The 19,123-nt window shown below is 40.0% G+C and overlaps 1 protein-coding gene across 1 annotated transcript in view; it reads left to right on the plus strand.

The window, feature by feature from the left end:
- EXOC6B (exocyst complex component 6B) overlaps window positions 1-19,123 on the plus strand; it is a 675,781-nt gene that overhangs the window by 648,912 nt on the left and 7,746 nt on the right. Inside the window, 1 exon segment of the mRNA XM_070476359.1 lies at window positions 18,615-18,727. Within this exon segment, the coding sequence (XP_070332460.1) occupies window positions 18,615-18,727 (113 nt within the window).

Consider the following 19,123-nt stretch of genomic DNA (forward strand, 5'->3'; position numbering starts at 1 on the left):
ACTCGGTTCACATAGATCAGCATAGGTAGATCCTGAAAGCGTTCTCTCTTTTTCACCAGTATATAGTTTCCTTACAATGTTGCATTAGTTTCTGCTGTCAACAAAGTGAATCAGCGATGTGTATGCATATATCCCCTCTCTCCTGGACTATCCTCCCACCACCACCCCCATCCCATCCATCTGGGTCATCCCAGAGTTCCAAGCTGAGCTGCCTGTGCTATGTAGCACGTTCCCACTAGCTATTTGTGACTACAAAATACTGAATGAAAAAAAATAAGCCACAGAATGTTGCATACAATATTTTAATATATATGTAAAGTAAAACACAAAACATTACCATATATTGTCTCTCTAGTTGTTATTGTTGTTTAGTCACTAAGTCTTGTCTGAGTCTTTGCGACTCCATGGACTGCAGCACACCAGGCTTCCTTGCTCTTCACTATCTTCCAGAGTTTGCTTAAACTCATGTCCATTGAGTAGGTGATGACATCCAACCATCTCATCCTCTGTCACCCTCTTCTCTTCCTGCTCTCAATCTTTCCCAGCATCAGAGTCTCTTCCAGTGAGTCAGCTCTTTGCATCAGGTGGCCAAAGTATTGGAGTTTCAGCTTCAGCATCAGTCCTTCTAATGAATATTCAGGGTTGATTTCCTTTAGGATTGATTGGTTTGATCTTGCAGTCCAAGGGACTCTCAAGAGTCTTCTCCAGCACCACAATTCAAAAGCATCAATTCTTTGGTGCTCAGCCTTCTTTATGGTCCAACTTTTACATCCGTACATGACTACTGGAAAAACCATAGATTTGACTACACAGACCTTTGCAAGCAAAGTGATGTCCCCTTTTTAATACACTGTCTAGGTTTGCCATAGCTTTTCTTCCAAGGAGCAAGCCTCTTTTAATTTCAGTCACCATCTGCAGTGATTTTGGAGCCCAAGAAAATAAAGTCTGTCACTGTTTCTACTTTTCCCCATCTATTTGCCATGAAGTGATGGAACTGGATGCCATGATCTTAGTTTTTTGAATGTTGAGTTTTACACTAGCTTTTTTATTCTCCTCTTTCACCCTCATCAACAGGTTTTTTAGTTCCTCTTCACTTTTCTGCCATTAGAGTGGTATCATCTGCATATCTGAGGTTGTTGATATTTCTCCCAGCATCTTAATTCCAGCTTGTGATTCATCCAGCCCAGCATTTTGCATGATGTACTCTGTATATAAGTTAAATAAGCAGAGTGACAATAGACAGCCTTGATATACTCCTTTCCCAATTTTGAGCCAGTCTTTTGTTCCATGTCCAGCTCTAACTGTTGCTTCTTGACCTGCATACAGGTTTCTCAAGAAGCAGGTCAAGTGGTCTGGTATTCCCAACTCTTTAAGAATGTTCCACAGTTTGTAGTGATCCACACAGTCAAAGACTGTAGCATAGTCAATGAAGCAGAAGTAGTAAAAGCATAGAAGCTTGGGCTATGTGTATGTTAGGGGCTTCCCTGGTGGCTCAGATGGTAAAGCGTCTGCCTGCAATGCAGGAGACCTGGGTTCTATCCCTGGGTCGGGAAGATACCTTGGAGAAGGAAATGGCAACCCACTCCAGTACTCTTGCCTGGAAAATTCCATGGACGGAGGAGCCTGGTGGCTACAGTCCATGGGGTCGCAAAGAGTCGGACACGACTGAGCAGCTTCAGTCACTCCTGGGTGTGCTGCGTCTCTTCAGTCATGTCCAACCCTTTGCAACCTTAAGAACTGCAGCCCTTCAGGCTCCTCTGTCCATGGGGTTCTCCAGGCAGGAATACCAGAGTGAGTTGCCAGGCTCTTTCCCACCCACTGATAGAACCCGCATCTCTTACGTCTCCCACATTGGCAGGAGGGTTGTTACCACTAGTGCCACCTGGGAAGCACTTAAAAAAAAAAAATCTAGGAGATTGCATAATTAAATCATGATGGTAGTCTCCTCCAAGAAGGCATAAAGGAGGGGGTTTCACCTTTACTTATGTTTTATTTCTTGAAAACAAAGGATCTAAACTAAATTAGACAAATTGTTAACGTTCGTTCACTAGGGCTAAGATGGACTTTATATATTTTTTTTACTTTATTTTTTAATTAAAAAAAAAAAACCTCTTTCCTTCTCATTCACCTGATCTAGGCATTTGTTCTCATAGATTTTGGTTCTTCACTAGCTGGTTAAATTGCACCACATAACTGAAAGAAAAGTTGACTAGAAATCAAGGGCTTATGTTCTAATCCTGCCTGCGTTCACAGAAGCTTTGCCTGTGACCATGAAATCTTTCTTGACCTGTTTCCTCCTCTTCAAGACAAAGACATGGCCATCTTCTCTGCAATTCCTCACAATTTGCCGTTCTAGCAGGCTCATTCCTGCTAAGTGATGAGAATTACTCTCTGTGTACTATAGTTGTTTACTTCACAATAAGGAATTTTCTGGATTTAGAATCTTAGACTTAGAAGGGACATTAATGTTTCTGGTCATCAGTAAGTGTGATTTTTAGAGGAATCCTACTTAGTAGTAGGACTGTCTGCTATTGGCAGATCCAGGGCTGTGATGCTGGGCCCTGATTGATTTTCCTAGAAATTAAAGGAAATAAGATGAGTAAGTTGCCTGGCCCAGTGGAATCTATTGCATAGTAAGTGTTCAAGAAATGTCCGATTCATTCTTCCCTTGAACACATCTTAGCTACTCCCCTTTCTGCACCTTGACTTCCACTAGTCTTTTTGTCTGAAATTCCCTCTATCCTCTTCTGTATTTGATCTAAACTGTGCCCATCCTTTTGAAAGACTGAAACTTGAAATCATCTGGGCCTCTCCCGTCTTTCCTTGTCCTGAATGCCTTCATTTGGCTCCCAAGGACAAGTGACATGCTCCACAGCACTTTTTATCAAATTTGTTTAATTCCACTATTTCCAAAATGACCTTGAGGTGGCTCATTAAAATGATACATAAAATATAATTAGGAAAATAGGGTTGAAAGGAAGGGAAGAAATTTAATGAAAAAGAACCAGCAAATACCCCAACCACGTGGGACTGAGCCTCTAGCCTTCCTAGGAACTAGTGTTTACTTCACACAATCTTTAGGAGGCAGAACCCTTCTGTGGCTTGGAGTTTATAGAGGGAAAACAAACAAAAAGCATCCCTTGGTGATTGAAAACCATTTATCATTTAATATTTCTTTAATTGGTCTATTGGTCAGTTCCAAAATTGGCAGTGGAATATGTGTTGCAGTTTTACCCGATTTCAACCCCTCACACACAGAACAAAATAGATTTTAAATGCATACCTCTCTGGGCAAAGGGCCTTCAGAAGCTAACCGTCTAGTGCTGAGTCTTTTGTCCAGACCCATGCATATTTCCCAGACCACTGAGATTCTAGCTTTTTCTAAACTTATCCAGGGTATAAGGATGCTTCCTGCTTAACTACCCTTTTGATGTCAGATATTTTTTCTTATGCCAATCAGGAAGTTCCTGGACTATAATTTGTAATGACTCGTATAAGACAAGAAATAGTGTTCTATAACTAATGTTTCTAATTTATCCACTTACAAAAGAGAACCCAAACCATTTTCATTATGAATTTTGATAGTTTTTCTTACAGGTTATCTAACCAGTATCTCCAAAATTTTTTGACTGGCCACTACTGTTGACAAAGACATCTTGAGGACTCACCCCAAATATATGTATATGTATAACAATTTATTAACAAACTGTAATTAGATACTGAATGACTACAAAAGAATAGTCCCATACACACCCTTTTCCCCACCTCAGTTTAAAAAACAGAAATTGCATTACCTTTGAAAGTCTATGTGTATGCCCATGTGCATGTACACACTCATGTTACTATCATTAATATTTCAAGGCACAATATGTACTTAGGCTAAGTTAAGTTCATTGTTCACAATAGTGGATATGAATCATTTTTTAAATAGCCTTTTTATAATTTCAGGTTTGGCAAACTGCTTTATCAAAGTCATCATTGTTTTTTCTTTGTAGTGTGGATGATAAAGAACTTGCACATGATCTGCAAACTTGTATACTCTGCCATTTTCTTGATGCTGCTTACACTTTATCGTTAATATTATCTTCAATTCATGGTGTCTTTACAGTGGTATTTTTAAACCACTTATTTATTTTGACCAGAGAGGGAAGAAGAGTAGTTTAGTTAAAAACTCAGCAGTATAGTGCCCAATCTGCCTACCTAGCAAACTTTAACAGATCACAATATGCTGGAAAGGAACTAGCCCATGGCTCCCACCTCCTTCTACCACATCTATGGCAGCAGTCCGTCCAAACCAACACCTGCCTGCCTTCCCCCTTCCCCATCCCAACAAGGGGCAACTCAGCCCAGGGCAGTCTCCCATCCTCCCCTTGAACATGTATATACAGCATGGTTATTGTCACCCTGCGGCAGGATAGATGCTGTCATGAATGAGAAATGGCCTTACAGTACAGTCTCAGACACAAAGGAATGCTTAATGTTAAAATTTTTTGAATTTTGGGAATCTTCCCTCAGACACCAATTGATGACAATGGGAGAGCCGCAAGCCTCCCTGTCTCTCCTTTTCTCTTTACCAGGGTGTTATCAGAGGTGAAAAGTTTAGATAGCAAACCTATAACCCATATTTATGAGGCAAATAAATATTTCCCAGAGTGACGTTCCCTTCCAGGCGAAGCTGCCGATGTGTAATGGGTTTCTGATAAAGAGCTGAGTGGAGCTTCCACCCACCTGGCGGCTGGGCTGGAGGGAAAACAGGGAACTGCGTAGCCACCAACTGCCCCTGGCCTGCTGCGCTCATCCGGGGGAGAGAGGGAGAAGGCAGAGCTTTCCGGGGGGCCCCAGGGCCAGGCTATAGAGTGGCCATGGTTGCAAAACTCAGGTTTAAGCCAGAGCCCTTGAACCTATAGAGATCCAGAGAAACTTGGAACCTCTCCCCACTCCAGTTTCATAGCCTGTGGAAAATCCAAAGACCTCTTTCAGATTTCTGTGGATCCCTAGATACCTCCAGGCTTCTTGTTTCCTGGGTTCCCCTTTCCACAGTGTAGCTATGCAGCTTTCTAGGTATGAAACTCAGCCTTAAAAAAAAAAAAAAAAAGTCATTCACCCAAGCAACTAAGAACAGATCTACTGAATTGTCTTAAGATTGGAATTGAGGGTATAGATTTTTAGGGGCGATTTATATCATACACTACACAGCAAACAGCTTTGAAAAAGTCAGTTAATCAGCCATCCCAGATTTCCAAACTTGGTTGGGGCCATAATAACAATAACAATAAGAATTCCCTTCTTAGCCCTTCTCACACATGTTAGCTGTCTCCTCTCTTTAGATTAGCTCCCTGCCTCTCAGAAACCAGAGCAACAAATTCTGTCCACTTTCTCCACTGCATGTCTTGGCATCCTTGGGGATCTCACAAAGCAAGGTGTTTCACCCAAACACATTTTTCTATCCTTAAAAAATTATGCCAGATGTTAAGAGAATGAAGTTTTTGCCATCACATTATAATCAAAATTGTCTCCCTGAAGCCATTTTCTTTCCTTCTTTTTTTAATTTGGTGGCTATTAGGTATTTTACACCTGAGAAAATTTCAGACCACTCTGTCCTCCCTGGCCTGAATCTAGAGGCAGATTTTCTCTGTGAAGGACTAGGTGGTGAATATTTTCGGTTTTTAGACTATAATGGTCTCTGTCACAACTACTTAACTCAGCTGTTACAGCACATAAACATAGACAATATGTTAAGGAATGAGCATGGCTATGTTCCAATAAAACTTTATTTGCAAAAACAAGTGGTGGCTGTAGTTTTCCATCCCATGATCTAGAAGAAAGCAGATAGCAGCTTTGATGAAAACAAGTAGAGAAGGCTCCAGGCTAAAATTCAATCTCCTTAGTTTATTAGCATATGAGGCCATTTATCATTTGCTTCATTGGTCCTGCTTATTCACTAAGGCAGTCTCCACCTACCTGGCTCAGGCTTAGATGCCCTTCTTCTGAACTTTCTTTGTACCCTGTTAGAGTACATCTCATAGTGCTCACATCACTCTGTATCTGTTATTTACTAGACTGATTTCTCAGAAGTAGAAGTGTCTGCTTCATCCTTTCATGTGCCTGGAAGAGTACCTGATACTTTGTTGGTACTCAGTTTGTGTTTGTTAAAGTAACTGCTGCTTTCCCTTTCCTGTGTTTGCCTGGATTTTTGTGTCGGGAAGTATGGGAGGCAGACAGATGGTCTGTGAATGAGAGGGGCCCAGCACCAAGGACAAGGGAACTGGGGGAACCCAAGGAACTGGGGGAACCTTGGGCAAAAAACACAAATGAGTCCTTAGTCAAGTCTGTGCTTTTTGGTGGACTTTCTACAATTGTTCTCTTCATCTGCCCTTAGCTATTGATAGGAGCTCTTGTATTTCTGTATCCAAATGAGAAAAACAGATTTGGTGACTTACCTGGGGTCACACTGTCAGTTGGGGGACCTCCACCCTGAGGGTCTTTTATTGTGCTAAACTGCCTCTTAAAAGGCTCTGGGGCATTGATGTTTATGAAAAATACTTCGTAGTGATATGATTGGTTTCATCCTGTCAAAGGCTAGAAGTGCCCCCCCCCCAAAAAAAAAACCCTGGCTTAGTGTTCTATATGTTTGAAAAATGACAGTGAAAGTGTTAGTTGCTCAGTTGTGTCTCTTTGCAACCCTATAGACTGTAGCCCACCAGACTCCTCTGTCTATGGGATTCTCCAGGCAAGAATACTGGACTGGGTTGCCATTCCCTTCTCCAGGGGATCTTCCTGACCAGGGATCAAACCTGGGTTTCCCACATTACAGTCAGATTCTTTACCATCTGACTGCACTTTATATGGTAGCCGTGTTCTGAAGAGGTAGCATATTTATAATTTTGTCATTTAGACTATATGCTGAATGTTCCAGAGGAGTGTATTATTTGAAATCATTTTGTCATCTAACTTGTTTAACATGAAGTATATATAAAGTGCAAGTTCAGATTTTCGTGTATCAAGTTTACTTTAAGGACATACTTTGGGAGCACAATTCTCTACAGGACTCAGTGTGCCTTTTCAATAGAAAACATGTAAAGAAAATCAGTTCTAGGCAAAAGAGAAATGGCTCTGGTCAGTATGTCTTTGTGTCTGTCTGTGTGTACCTTCACTCCTGTGGTCCTTTGCTGCCTGTGAAATCTTTAAGAGGAAGCTCTCCCTAACGTGAGGTAGGCCCCATGCTGCCTGCTGGAAGCCAGCCCAGTTAACTCGTTGAAGCCAAACATCTGCTGAATTCCCATCACTAGTCACAGGATCTTCCCCTTCATTCCCACTCATCTGTCATAGCTCTTATTGCTCCCATTTGATGTTTCCTTCTTGCCCAGACAACCTTCTTTCTAGTGCTGGTCAGAAGGAGCCTAGGTTTGGTCTATTTGGAAAGTTTGTTCTGAGAAATAAATTATAAGTCCATCCCATCATCTAACCAATATTGTTCCAATAAAGTGTCAGTTTTACCTATTTTAATTCTATTTAACGTGTTTTTACTGACTACCTGCTGGTAATCTAGCCTTATGCCAGTCCCTGTTGTGGAGTAGTCAGAAGGAGGAAACATGATCTCCATCCTTGTGAAGCTCCCCGTCAACATGGGAGATGAGACTCATATCTCAAGAATTAGCAGTGAAGGTGAGAATATATAGAACAATTCTCCTCACCAAAAGTAAGCATGGTGTGAACTGGTTTAGTAACAAATACTAGTCTAGTAGTGAGCAAACTTTGGGAGATAGAAGGACAGGGAAGCCTGGGGCACTGCAGTCCATGGGGTCGCAAAGAGTGGACATGACTTGGCACTAAACAACAACAGTGGGAACAAGCAGGGCATTCTTCACTAATCTTTTCATTTTTACTTTCTGAGCTTGAGGGGGATGAACACAAGAGCACCCTCAGGACCATTTGCTTGATTATTAACCTGTAATTCTCCTTTACCCATGAAGAACTCATCCATTTGAATCACTTCTGCATGTTCTGTTGGAGAAGTATGTATGTTGATAAGCATGAACAAGTATGTATGTTAATATGCTTATCTTGATATCTCATTTCTAAGGTCTTTCCTAGAAGTTTGCATTTGTTCTACTATTATGATGCTATCTACACTCTGTCCAGTTAACTCACTGTCTGGCTTTGAACTAGTTTGCACTTTGACGCATTTGAATTTTGCTAGTCTTTCCTAGCTACCATTGCAAAAAATGAAGGTCTGTTCAGAACTTTGACCTAGCCTTAGGCAAGTGCTTTACCCAGAATCAATGAAGATTTTTAAAACTAGACAGCTATGGCGTCTTGGGGAGTAGAAGTCATCAAGCCATGTCTACTACTTATCTTCTTTGTGACTTTCAGCAATTTACTCATCCTTTCTGAGTCTTTGCCCTCCCCACTCTGCCCACCCCCCACCACCCCATGAAATCAGAACTGTAATTTGAGTCCTAGAAAGCCATGAGCATGTTCTGAAACAATGAAAATGTATTAGAGACAGCTTTGGAATTGTCAGAGCCCTAGTTAGAAGTCATACAGCTAAAATCCATTGAAGAGGGAAAAAAAAAAGTTATTCCTAGAATTAATAGCTTGTTTAGTATAACCTGATATCTTGCCGTGTCATATCCTTTCCTACTGTACACAGTTTTGTATAATAACCAATAATCACATAATTTATAATTTTTTATTAAACTTTGTAGTTTATAAGATGTCACATCAACTACTACACTAGTTTTTCTGATAAATACCATAAACAAATAACTCTGTGTTAGAGGTCAAAGCGTCACTGATGATTGGTTGAGTTTGCTTTTGATTGAAGAAGCCGTAACATTTATCAGTATGTTCTGCTCTGAAAATATCCAATACTCCTGTTCCACCAGTTAAATTATAAAATGCCCCCCAAAATAATGTTTGATCCATCCTTGAAAGTGGCTTATATAGCTTATAAAAACTGCACTAATATGAATAAATCAAGAATATGATTAATAAGGAATTAGCATCTTTGGTGTGAGTGCTAGGAGTACCATTAAGTGAAAAAAGCAAAAGTGCAGAAGAGTATCTATAGCATGCTACCCTCCCGGTGAAAAGGAAGAGGATATAAGAAAATATACATGTAGCTTCTCATTTGTACAAAAGAAGTAAAAGAAGGATAAACCAGAAGCCATATTGGTCACCTGTGAAGAGTCAATAGAAAAGATGTAGAAAGAAATGCAGAGAATAGAGCAGCTTGGTTGGGATGAGGAAAGAACGATACTTCTGAGTATACTTTTTATAGAACTCTGATTCATTCACCAAAATAAGTTATTTAAACCAACTAGAATGTGAGGGGGTCCAAAATGGAACACAAGCAGTGAAAAATAAATCTTAACTAAATTGTGAAAGAATAGCATAATCATACTGAAAGGAGTGAGGAAGAAAACAACTAACCTAAGTAATTTTGAGATGGCTGAATGGCATCACTGACTCAATGGACATGAGTCTGAGCAAATTCAGGGAGATAGTGATGGACAGAGAAGCCCAGTGTGCTGCAGTTCATGGGGTCACAAAGGGTCAGACACGACTCAAAGAACTGTATAAAGTACTGAACTACAGTTAGTAAACTTGCTCTTCTCACATGGGTGTGGATTAGCAATTCTGAAACTACTTTAGACTGTACCAGGATGAAACCAGTAAGTAAAATACAATGAGAACCAGGTTTCTCATTGTCAGGGAAAGAAGTGATAAATAAGGAAAGAAGGAAAGGTAGACTGAATCCTGTGGTGTTGGCCTGGAATATGAACTGACATAAAATATGAACTCATGATTTTAAAATATATTCACAAAGAGATACAGAAGTAAATATAGATATGTTAATAAATATACATGTTTCCTAGCTATGTCCATTGATAGAGCTTAGAAACAATAACACCACAATAGGAATGAGCATGCTAAAGGCCCAGATCTTGGTTTCTAAAAACTATTCTCCAATACAAGGAACCGGAGCTCCGGAGAAGTGACTGGTTCCAAAGCAGGGACAGGGAATGTGTAAGATGAGCTTAGCACATCTTATAGCACCAGCAAGTAAGGAATTGTTCAAGAAAGGATAGACAGATGGAAAATACACAGGAGAGCCAGTCTGCGGGCATCCCTGATGACCAAAGCTGGAACAGTTTGGGCAACAGTATGAATAATGATTGTATTAGATTTTAACCCGCAAAATAAATACCTGTGAGGTCATACTGATATAAAGAAATGGACAAATAAATGGAGGAGAAGGGACAACACTTTTCCTCACAGGAGGATTTCATTTAATAGCCTATATATATTAGCATTATTAATTTATCATAAATGTTGTTACAGACGATCTACCAGTGGATGTTAACATTAGTGGACAAAAGTTTGAGGAGAAACAGGATATTTTCTTAGTATCAAAGTATATCTCCCACAAAAAAATATTAATTACAAAGGTAAAAATAATAATTTTGCAATAGAGAAACTTAACCACCTAAACTAAGTGATCATTATTGGTTAATATCACCAATAGTGAAATATGTGGATATCATGTACACCTGATATGATGCACTAAGAAAGGGACAGTTTCACTTCTATAGTGCTTTTGCAAAACAAAAATGGATAACCTCAATCCAAAGTTTGTTAACCTTGACACTACTGCCATTTGGGATTGGTAATTCTTTGCTGTAGGGGCTGTCCTGAGCACTGTAGGATGTTTACCAGCATTCCTGGCTCACTCAATGCCAGAAACATCACCTCCACTACCACCACCAGCCTTGTTACAACCAAAAATGTCTCTAGACATATTGCCAGGTGTCCCATGTGAGGCAAGATCTCCCCTTATTGAGGACTACTGCCTCAGTCTAACCATAAGTAAATATTGGGCAGACTCAAATTAAGGGACCTTCTGCAAAATAAATAACTAAGTAATTTATAAGTGTCAAGGTCTTCAAAGATAAAAATGAGAAAATATACTGGAAGAGTTGTAGAAGAAATGATGGTTAAATGCAGTGGGATACTGAATTGGATCCGAAAAAGGATGTTAGTGGAAAATCTGGTGAAAATAGAATGAAATAGTTAAGTAGTATTGTACCAATATTGATTTCTTGGTTCTTATCATTGTAATATAATACGTGGACATTAGAGAAGCTGGGTAAAGCTGGGCATTAGAGGAACTGTCTAAACTATTTTTGCAACTTGTATGTAAGTCTAAAATTATTTCAAAATAAAATTTTTTAAAAACAAAGTCTGTGACTGATGGTAATAAAATGCAGGCAAATTTGCATATCTGACTCAGTGATAGAGATACAATCATGACACATTTGTTTTTGCTGATGTGATTCTTATCACCTCAAACACTGTCTGGTAATCAAAATAAATTTAAACCCAATGCATATGTGTGTGTGTGTGTGCACATTCTGAACCACAGTTTATATATGCTGTTTAAATTTTGTTGTAAATGAAAAACCTTGTAAAATGTTCATGTGATAGTTCAAAAAGAAGAGGAATACTTAATAGTATTTAAATCACTTGACTTGGATTATGGTTATTTGTGTTTTTCTTTTATTCTCCTTTGTGGGGGGAAACCACATATTTTAACATCACTTGGAAAGCCAGTCCCTGTCCTTCTACATACTAGATGCTTCTAAAAACATTTGCTGAATTCAGTGGTTTATGTTTTCATTAAGACAATCTGAGACAAACAAATATGCTTTATTATTTATGTTTCAAATCCTAATAGTAAATATTAGAAGAAGCCACTCACTTGAACTTTTTAAACTTAAGAAGGTTATAATTTTTATGCAACTCTTAAGAAATATAAATAGAATGAACATGGTGCAGGCCCACAACGTGGTTCTGTGAATTCAATGAGAAGTCATCACATGGAAAATCAAGAATTTTAACAATATTCTGACACAGAAGTAAGAATTCATCAAAAGTCAATTACATGGAAACCCACTCTCTAATGAGGGTTCCTGGGGATGAGAGAAGTGAACGAACGATTCCTGTGGTTGTGTTAGCATGTTGCCCCAGCCCATCTAGCCTCCCAGGTCTTACCAACCAAACCAGACCTTTGGCTGTGGACCCTCCTGACCATCCCAGGACACAAGGCCCATGTGTGCTCTGATCTTCTCTCATGATGAGACTAATTCTTGCTGAAAACATCTGTTACAGGTGCTTCTTTGTGCCCATACACCACTTAACACTGGTCCAGGCACACAGTCATCACTCAACTCTTGGCTAAAGCCACAAACTAATACCAAAACAGAGGGTGGATGGAAGGCTTCCCCCATAGCTCAGTTGGTACGGAATCTACCTGCAATGCAGGAGACCCAGGTTTGATTCCTGGGTCAGGAAGATCCCCTGGAGAAGGATAGGCTACCCACTCCAGTATTCTTGGGCTTCCCTGGTGGCTCAGCTGGTAAAGAATCTGCCTGCAATGCGGGAGACCTGGATTCGATCCCTGGGTTGGGAAGTTCCCCTGGAGAAAGAAACAGCTAGAGAATTCCATGGACTATATAGTCCATGAGGTTGCGAAGAGTCTGACACGAGTGAGCAACTTTCACTGTCACAGGTTGGATGGAATAGCGGAGTTACAGCAGGCCATCTGAAGTGTCTCTTGAGTTGTTGCTTTAGTCGCTCAGTCATGTCTGACTCTTTGCAACCCAATAAACTGCAGCATGCCAGGTTTCCCTATCCTTCACTATCTCCCAGAGTTTGCCCAAACTCATGTCCGTTGAGTCATGATGCTACCCAACCATCTTATTTTCAGTATCCCCCTTTTCCTCCTGCCCTCAATCTTTCCCAGCATCAGGGTCTTTCTAGTGAGTCGGCTCTTTGCATCAGGTGGCCAAAGTATTGGAGCTTCAGCCCCAGTCCTTCCAGTGATTATTCAGGGTTGATTTCCTTTACCATAGACTGGTTTGATCTCCTTGCAGTCCAAGGGACTCTCAAGAGTCCTTTCCAGCACCACAATATGAAAGCATCAATTCTTTGATGCTCAGTCTTCCTTATGGTCCAACTCTTACATCCATACATGACTATTGGGAAAACCACAGCCTTGACTAGAGGGACCTTTGTTGGCAAAGTGATGTCTCTACTTTTTAATACACTGTCTAGCATTGTAATAGCATTTCTTCCAAGGAGCAAGTGGCTTTTAATTTCATGGCTGCAGTCACCATCCACAGTGATTTTGGAGTCCAAGAGAATAAAGTCTGTCCCTGTTTCCACTTTTTCCCCATCTGTTTGCCATAAAGTGATGGGACCTGGTGCCATGATCTTCTTTTTTTGAATGTTGAGTTTTAAGCCAAATTTTTCACTCTCCTCCTTCACCCTCATTAAGAAGCTCTTTAGTTCCTCCTTTCTTTCTGCCGTTAGAGTGGTATCATCTGCATGTCTGAGGTTGTTATTTCTCCCAGCAATCTTGATTCCAGTTTGTAATTCATCCACCCCCACATTTTGCATGATGTACTTTGCATATCTAAACTGAGTACAGGTTTAGATAGTACCGAGATGCACATTAAACACGAAATCATAAAAAAAAAAAAAAAACACGAAATCCGTTGTAAGAAAGCTATCCCTTTGTAGTCTTTGTGATGATAAAGCGAATATCTCATTGTTGCACTGATGTTTGAGTTATCTTCTATTTATGACAAGTTAGAATGGCTTCCCATTTATGATAGTGGTGTAAAGTGTTCTTTTAAATTTTTTAATACCAAAATGTGAATCAATGCAAAAATGTTAAATTAATAATTACACTTGTAGCATGAGAATGTGGTAAAAATTACAAATTGATACTCAGTAAAGTTTGAAGAGTAGTTCAGTCTCCTGCTTTTGACACTTCTCATTTTTCTTCTTCTCCATCCCCTGCCTGCTTGTAAATGTGAAGAAATAAATTATCTTTAAGTGCATATATAGTATTCTACTTTCTGTGGAAGAAAGAAGAGGAAATAAGGAATAAAATGTGTATCTGTTTGTCTTTACAAATAGAAACATAGTAAGGGCAAATTCACAAACAATGGAGTTGGGCACCTATAAGGCATGGTAGATATTGGGGTAAAAGGGATACAAGAAGGAAAGACTGACACTTCTTCTGAGTTAACGTTTTTGTATAGTTTGACTTTTGGAAGCATATTAGTGTCCTACATGTGTAAAAAAATAAATTACAAAGGATGGGAGGGAGGAGCCTAAATGGAAACAAATGAACCCGGTTTTATTTAGATGAATACCATAACCAAACTGAAGGGAGAATTTTAAAAAAGACTAACCCAAGTGGCTTATGAACATAGATTTTGATTGTACCCACTCAGGTTGGAGGGAGAACTTCAAACAAATCTTGACCTTATTTTTTAGTAGGTTTATTTTGCAGTGGCTTATACAAACAATTCTGAACCAATTTTAGATATATTATTGAGCAAATTAGTAGATGAGATGATGTTGATAATTCTAACTGTGGACATGTGACGTAGAGAAAAGCAAGAAAGAACTCTCTGAGAATGATTAGAATTGGAGGTATTGGTGTAAACTCATGATATCTAAAATATGTGTACATATGTACACACATATGTATGTGTATCTGTGGATATATTTATATGTATATATTTCCTAGCTGTGTCTCCTCAGAGGACTTAATACCCCATAGATTGTCCCGTAGTAGCAATGAGCTCACTTAGCACCCAAATCTTGATCTCTAATAACATTCCCACTAAAAGAAACCAGGGCTGATTTCAGAACTGAGCATGGTAGATACAGGATGAACCTGCACCACCTTAATATGCCAGAAAGTAAGGAAGTCCTGAAAAAAATCATGGGGACGTGCGACAAGGGCACAGGCTCTAGCTTGAAGGATCTCCCACTGCTAAATCTGGGACAACTTGAGCACCAAAGTAATTAGGTATAGTAATGAATATAAACTATTAAACAGTGGAAACCCATGAATCCATACCAGTAATAAAATAGATGAATTAATAGTGGAGCAGAAGTGAGCACTTGCTTATGGTCAAATGCTGAGTGACAGCTGATAAACTTGGAGGGAAGGATGGAATCAGTTTGAAACCATCGTAGTGAAGACTAAATTGGAGAAGCATCTTCAATAGATGCTAAATCTAATAGAAAATTTTAATCAGGAACAGTATGTTCACATGATCTCCTAAATTGCTTCCTAGTTACAAAAGAAAAAATAATATCTGGACAGTGGAGAAATCAGACAACAGCTTATCTTGACTGGGTGAACAAAATTAATGTCACCGTTGAGAGACGTGTGAACATTGTGCACATCCAGATGTGATGCCCTGAGGGGGACACAGCATCACATGTAGGATTCTGGCCAGATAGGCGTATCTTATATCTTATGATGAGAAAGCACTAGGAAAGTCAAAACTTAGGATGAAAAAGGAGGCAGGGAACTTTTGAAGAGTTGATATTATTCAAAAATGTCAATATCATATAAGAAAGGCTGTGGAAATAGCACAGATTAAAGGAGACTCAATAGCTAGCTAAATGTAATACATGATCCTGAACAAACAAAGAAGCTATACAGGACATTATTGGGTCAATTTATAAAATTAGAGTATGAACTGTATCAAAATTAAATTTATTAAAGTTAAAAGCCATACTGTGATTATGTTTGAGAATAGCCCTAATTCTTAGGAATGTTGACGTATTTGGGGATAAAGGGCCATGATATGTGTAATTACTCTCAAGAGACTCCAAGAAGAAATACTATATACGTGCAAAAAAAGAAAGAACACAAATGATGGAGCATGATGGGTAAAATATTGATGATGCGTGGATCTGAGAGGAGGGTATATAGTGCTCCTTATACTATGCCCATTCTTAGAACTTTCTGATAATTGAAATTATTTCCAAAATGAAAACTTTTAGAAATAAAAAATTAAAATGTGATCATGATGACACACGTTCAATGATGACAGAATGTTCATCCTGGAAGAGACTTTATTGAGATCTTACAAGGCAATTGCATGCAGCGAACTAGGCTGAGAGGCCTAATTTACCTCGGAATATCATAGTCTGGAGATCAAAGTGCCATGATAAAGAGGCCTACTGATTTTCTTGCTCTCTTATTCTAACTCTGATCTAAGGAATCCAGTAGAGCTGCACCCCAGAGCAGGTTGACTTAGCTAAATCTTACCCAGACTCTAGTTTATGTCCATCTGTCTCAGAGGAGACCACCAGATCTAGGTACAGGCCACTGAAAAGGACTGGAAAGCAGCATAGACCCAGAGTGTCAGCTGTAGGCTTATGCTGGTTGAGCTTAGTAGAGTTGTTTGGCTTCCAGGCCAAGCGAGGGATAAACTAGCTAGCTTGTCATCCCAGAGGTTGTAGGCTCAGTACTGGCATTGAGAGACTTTGGCAAGAATTTAAAAATAGGAAACCTTGAAACTAAGTTATGAACTGCCCTCTACACCCTATTGGTGATTTACCCAGGTTTTATCATCCAGAAAGACATGGTGTTCTTTGCAGTAAATCAGAAAATGCTGATACCATCAATTCCATCACTGAAATTAGGATTCTGTTAATAGAGAACAAAATGAAATTAGTTTTACTAAATGTATATATATATATATATGTGTGTGTGTGTGTGTGTGTGTCCACATCTGAGAAATAATACCTAAAATAGCTTTAAGAAATCAGGTTTTCAAATTTTTCCAATTAAACTTATTTGTTATTCTTTCATGTTTCTTTTGCTAGGTCTCTAGCATGCAAACAGCAAAAAGCTCCCAACATTTTTTGTTTAATTTTCTAAGAGAAAAAAAACTAATTAAGAAAATGCTATCTTTTTCCATAGTTTCTTTCCTTGGGGTTTGAGGGAAAAGCACAATTTTACTTGTAGAAGACCTTTAAAACAAGGGACACTCCAAATGCCTATCACGTTCCCTAGGAGGAACTGTCTCTAGGGGTCTTTGGGCTGGAAATACCAAGATTAGGATAGGAAGTCAGGGAAATTTTTCTTCTAAAAGAGAGCTCTGTAAGGCCTTGGGGCAGTGAAAGGAAGTGGTAGAAGCCCTTTTACTTGCCAACTAAAATAAGCATGACCTAAAAGAGGCCTGAGAGGGCCGTTGGGGCCTTGCTGACCCAGGCCAACCAACATGTCTGTCTCTCTCCCCGTCTCCTCTCATATTTAGTATCCCTTTGTTGGCTGAGGGTGTAGGGGCTTTTCTCTGTTTTAGTTTTGGGACTTCAGCCAATTTCCATCCTGAGGAAGTTCTTAACATCTATTCTAAGAGAATGGATAGCAGAGGAGACGGCCAACAGAGCAAGGCCCACACTGCCTGTTTGCCCAGCTCCCCAGTGAGGAAGACAGAGGAGGAAGGTACGCCTAAGAGCCCAGACTCTGGCGTTGAATTTGACTCTTGGCTTCTCTGCATTAGTTCTGCACAGAGAGATTGTCATCTACTTATCTTCATCAACTGTTATCTCTTGGAAAAGGAGAAGTAGGGAAATGCCCTGAGTCCAGAAGTACTTATATGTATCTCATTGCTAGAAAGACTGCTTGAGGCCCTTCTTCTATGTAATGATGTGAGTCTGGGGCAGTGACCCCCCTAGAAGTTTATACAGGGGAGCAAAGAGCTTCCCTTTCATCACCCCTACCCCACCTTTGAAAGACACTGATTTTTTTCTTTTTTAGCTTTATTTAGTTATGAGTTTTAAATATTTGTTAGACTGATACCTGAGGCTAAAGCTGACTGATGAGGAAAGCCTTTGACAAAATGTATTTAGTTAGCAGATTTCTATCTGTTCAACCAGTGTCCTCACAGGTGTTGTATATTGCCTTCATGTAAATATTATATGGTCCATTTATGTCTTGGTTCAGCGTGTTTCTGTGCTGTCTGCATATCCTGTTCGTTTTTGGCATATGTCTGTATCAACTGAGTAACTTAGCAAAGTCAACACAGCAAGTCATGAAATTCATACTTGAACCCAGACCTTTCAACCTGAAAGCTCATCTAGTTGCATATGGGTCACTGGACACACCCACCTTTATTTGTTCATGGCTGAATTCTGAGCTCCTAGAATGGTGCTTGGCACATGGAAGACATGTTGTAAGTATTTATTAAGTGAATGAGCGATTATTATGATAGCCTGGTGTTGTGATTCAGCCCAGGGCCAGTTTCTTTCCAGGCCCGCCTCTGAGAGCTCTCAGAGCCAGCATCAGCAATGCAGTGCTTCCGGCAGAGATGACTCTACCTTGCAGTGATTACCTGTTTGTTTTCTTAGTTTTGTTACTATAGCCATTTTTTCTGTTGTGTGTGTGTTAGTCGCTCAGTCATGTCCAACTCTTTGCAACCCCATGGACTATAGCCCGTCGGGCTCCTCTGTCCATGGAGTTCTGCAGGCAAGAACACTGGAGTGGGTAACCATTCCCTTCACCAGATGCTCTTCCCAACCCAGGGATCAAACCCAGGTCTCCTGCACTGCAGGTGGTTTCTTTACCATCTGAGCTATCAGGGAAGAATCATACTCTTTCTCATATTACAATTTTAATTTTATTTTTCAAATCTAGTGGGTAGTGAAGGGTGCTAGGAGTTTTTGAGATCCTGATTTGTCTTATCTGTCTGATTAATTACTGGAGTGGGGGTTTGGATATTTTACAGCTCTTGGATCTCTTCATCCAGTGGGATTGGTCAACCTACCTTGCGGACTATGGTCAGCCCACCTGCAAGTACCTCCGGGTAAACCCTGTGACAGCTCTGACCCTGCTTGAGAAGTGAGTACCCATCCCGTGGTCTGTTTTGAAGGGTGGGGTCTTGGGAAGGGGAGATTGATACAGAGGATAATTTTCTCTTTGCCCCTACCTTGAAAAGATGGCAAAGAGGCCCCACTCTTAAAGCCGCCACAGGTACTGTCAGCAGTTTCCATCACTGGATTTGGCAGTTCAGTCTTCCTTTTGGAGCCTCTTAATCCCTGAGCCCCAGCAAGCTAAGGAAAGTGTGGGTCAGGGGAACTGTGACATTACCTCAGAGCTTACCTAGAGATGACAGGAGGAGAAAGAAAGATGCCTTAGCTTGGGGCTCAGATCAGCCTGGTGAACAGTGAGCCAGCCCCAGTATTCTGGGGTGTGATGATGGATGGAGAGCATCCCCACAGAACAGATGGCTTCTCT

Source organism: Odocoileus virginianus, chromosome 2 (assembly GCF_023699985.2).
Source record: "Odocoileus virginianus isolate 20LAN1187 ecotype Illinois chromosome 2, Ovbor_1.2, whole genome shotgun sequence".
In the NCBI taxonomy this organism is placed as follows: Eukaryota; Metazoa; Chordata; class Mammalia; order Artiodactyla; family Cervidae; genus Odocoileus; species Odocoileus virginianus.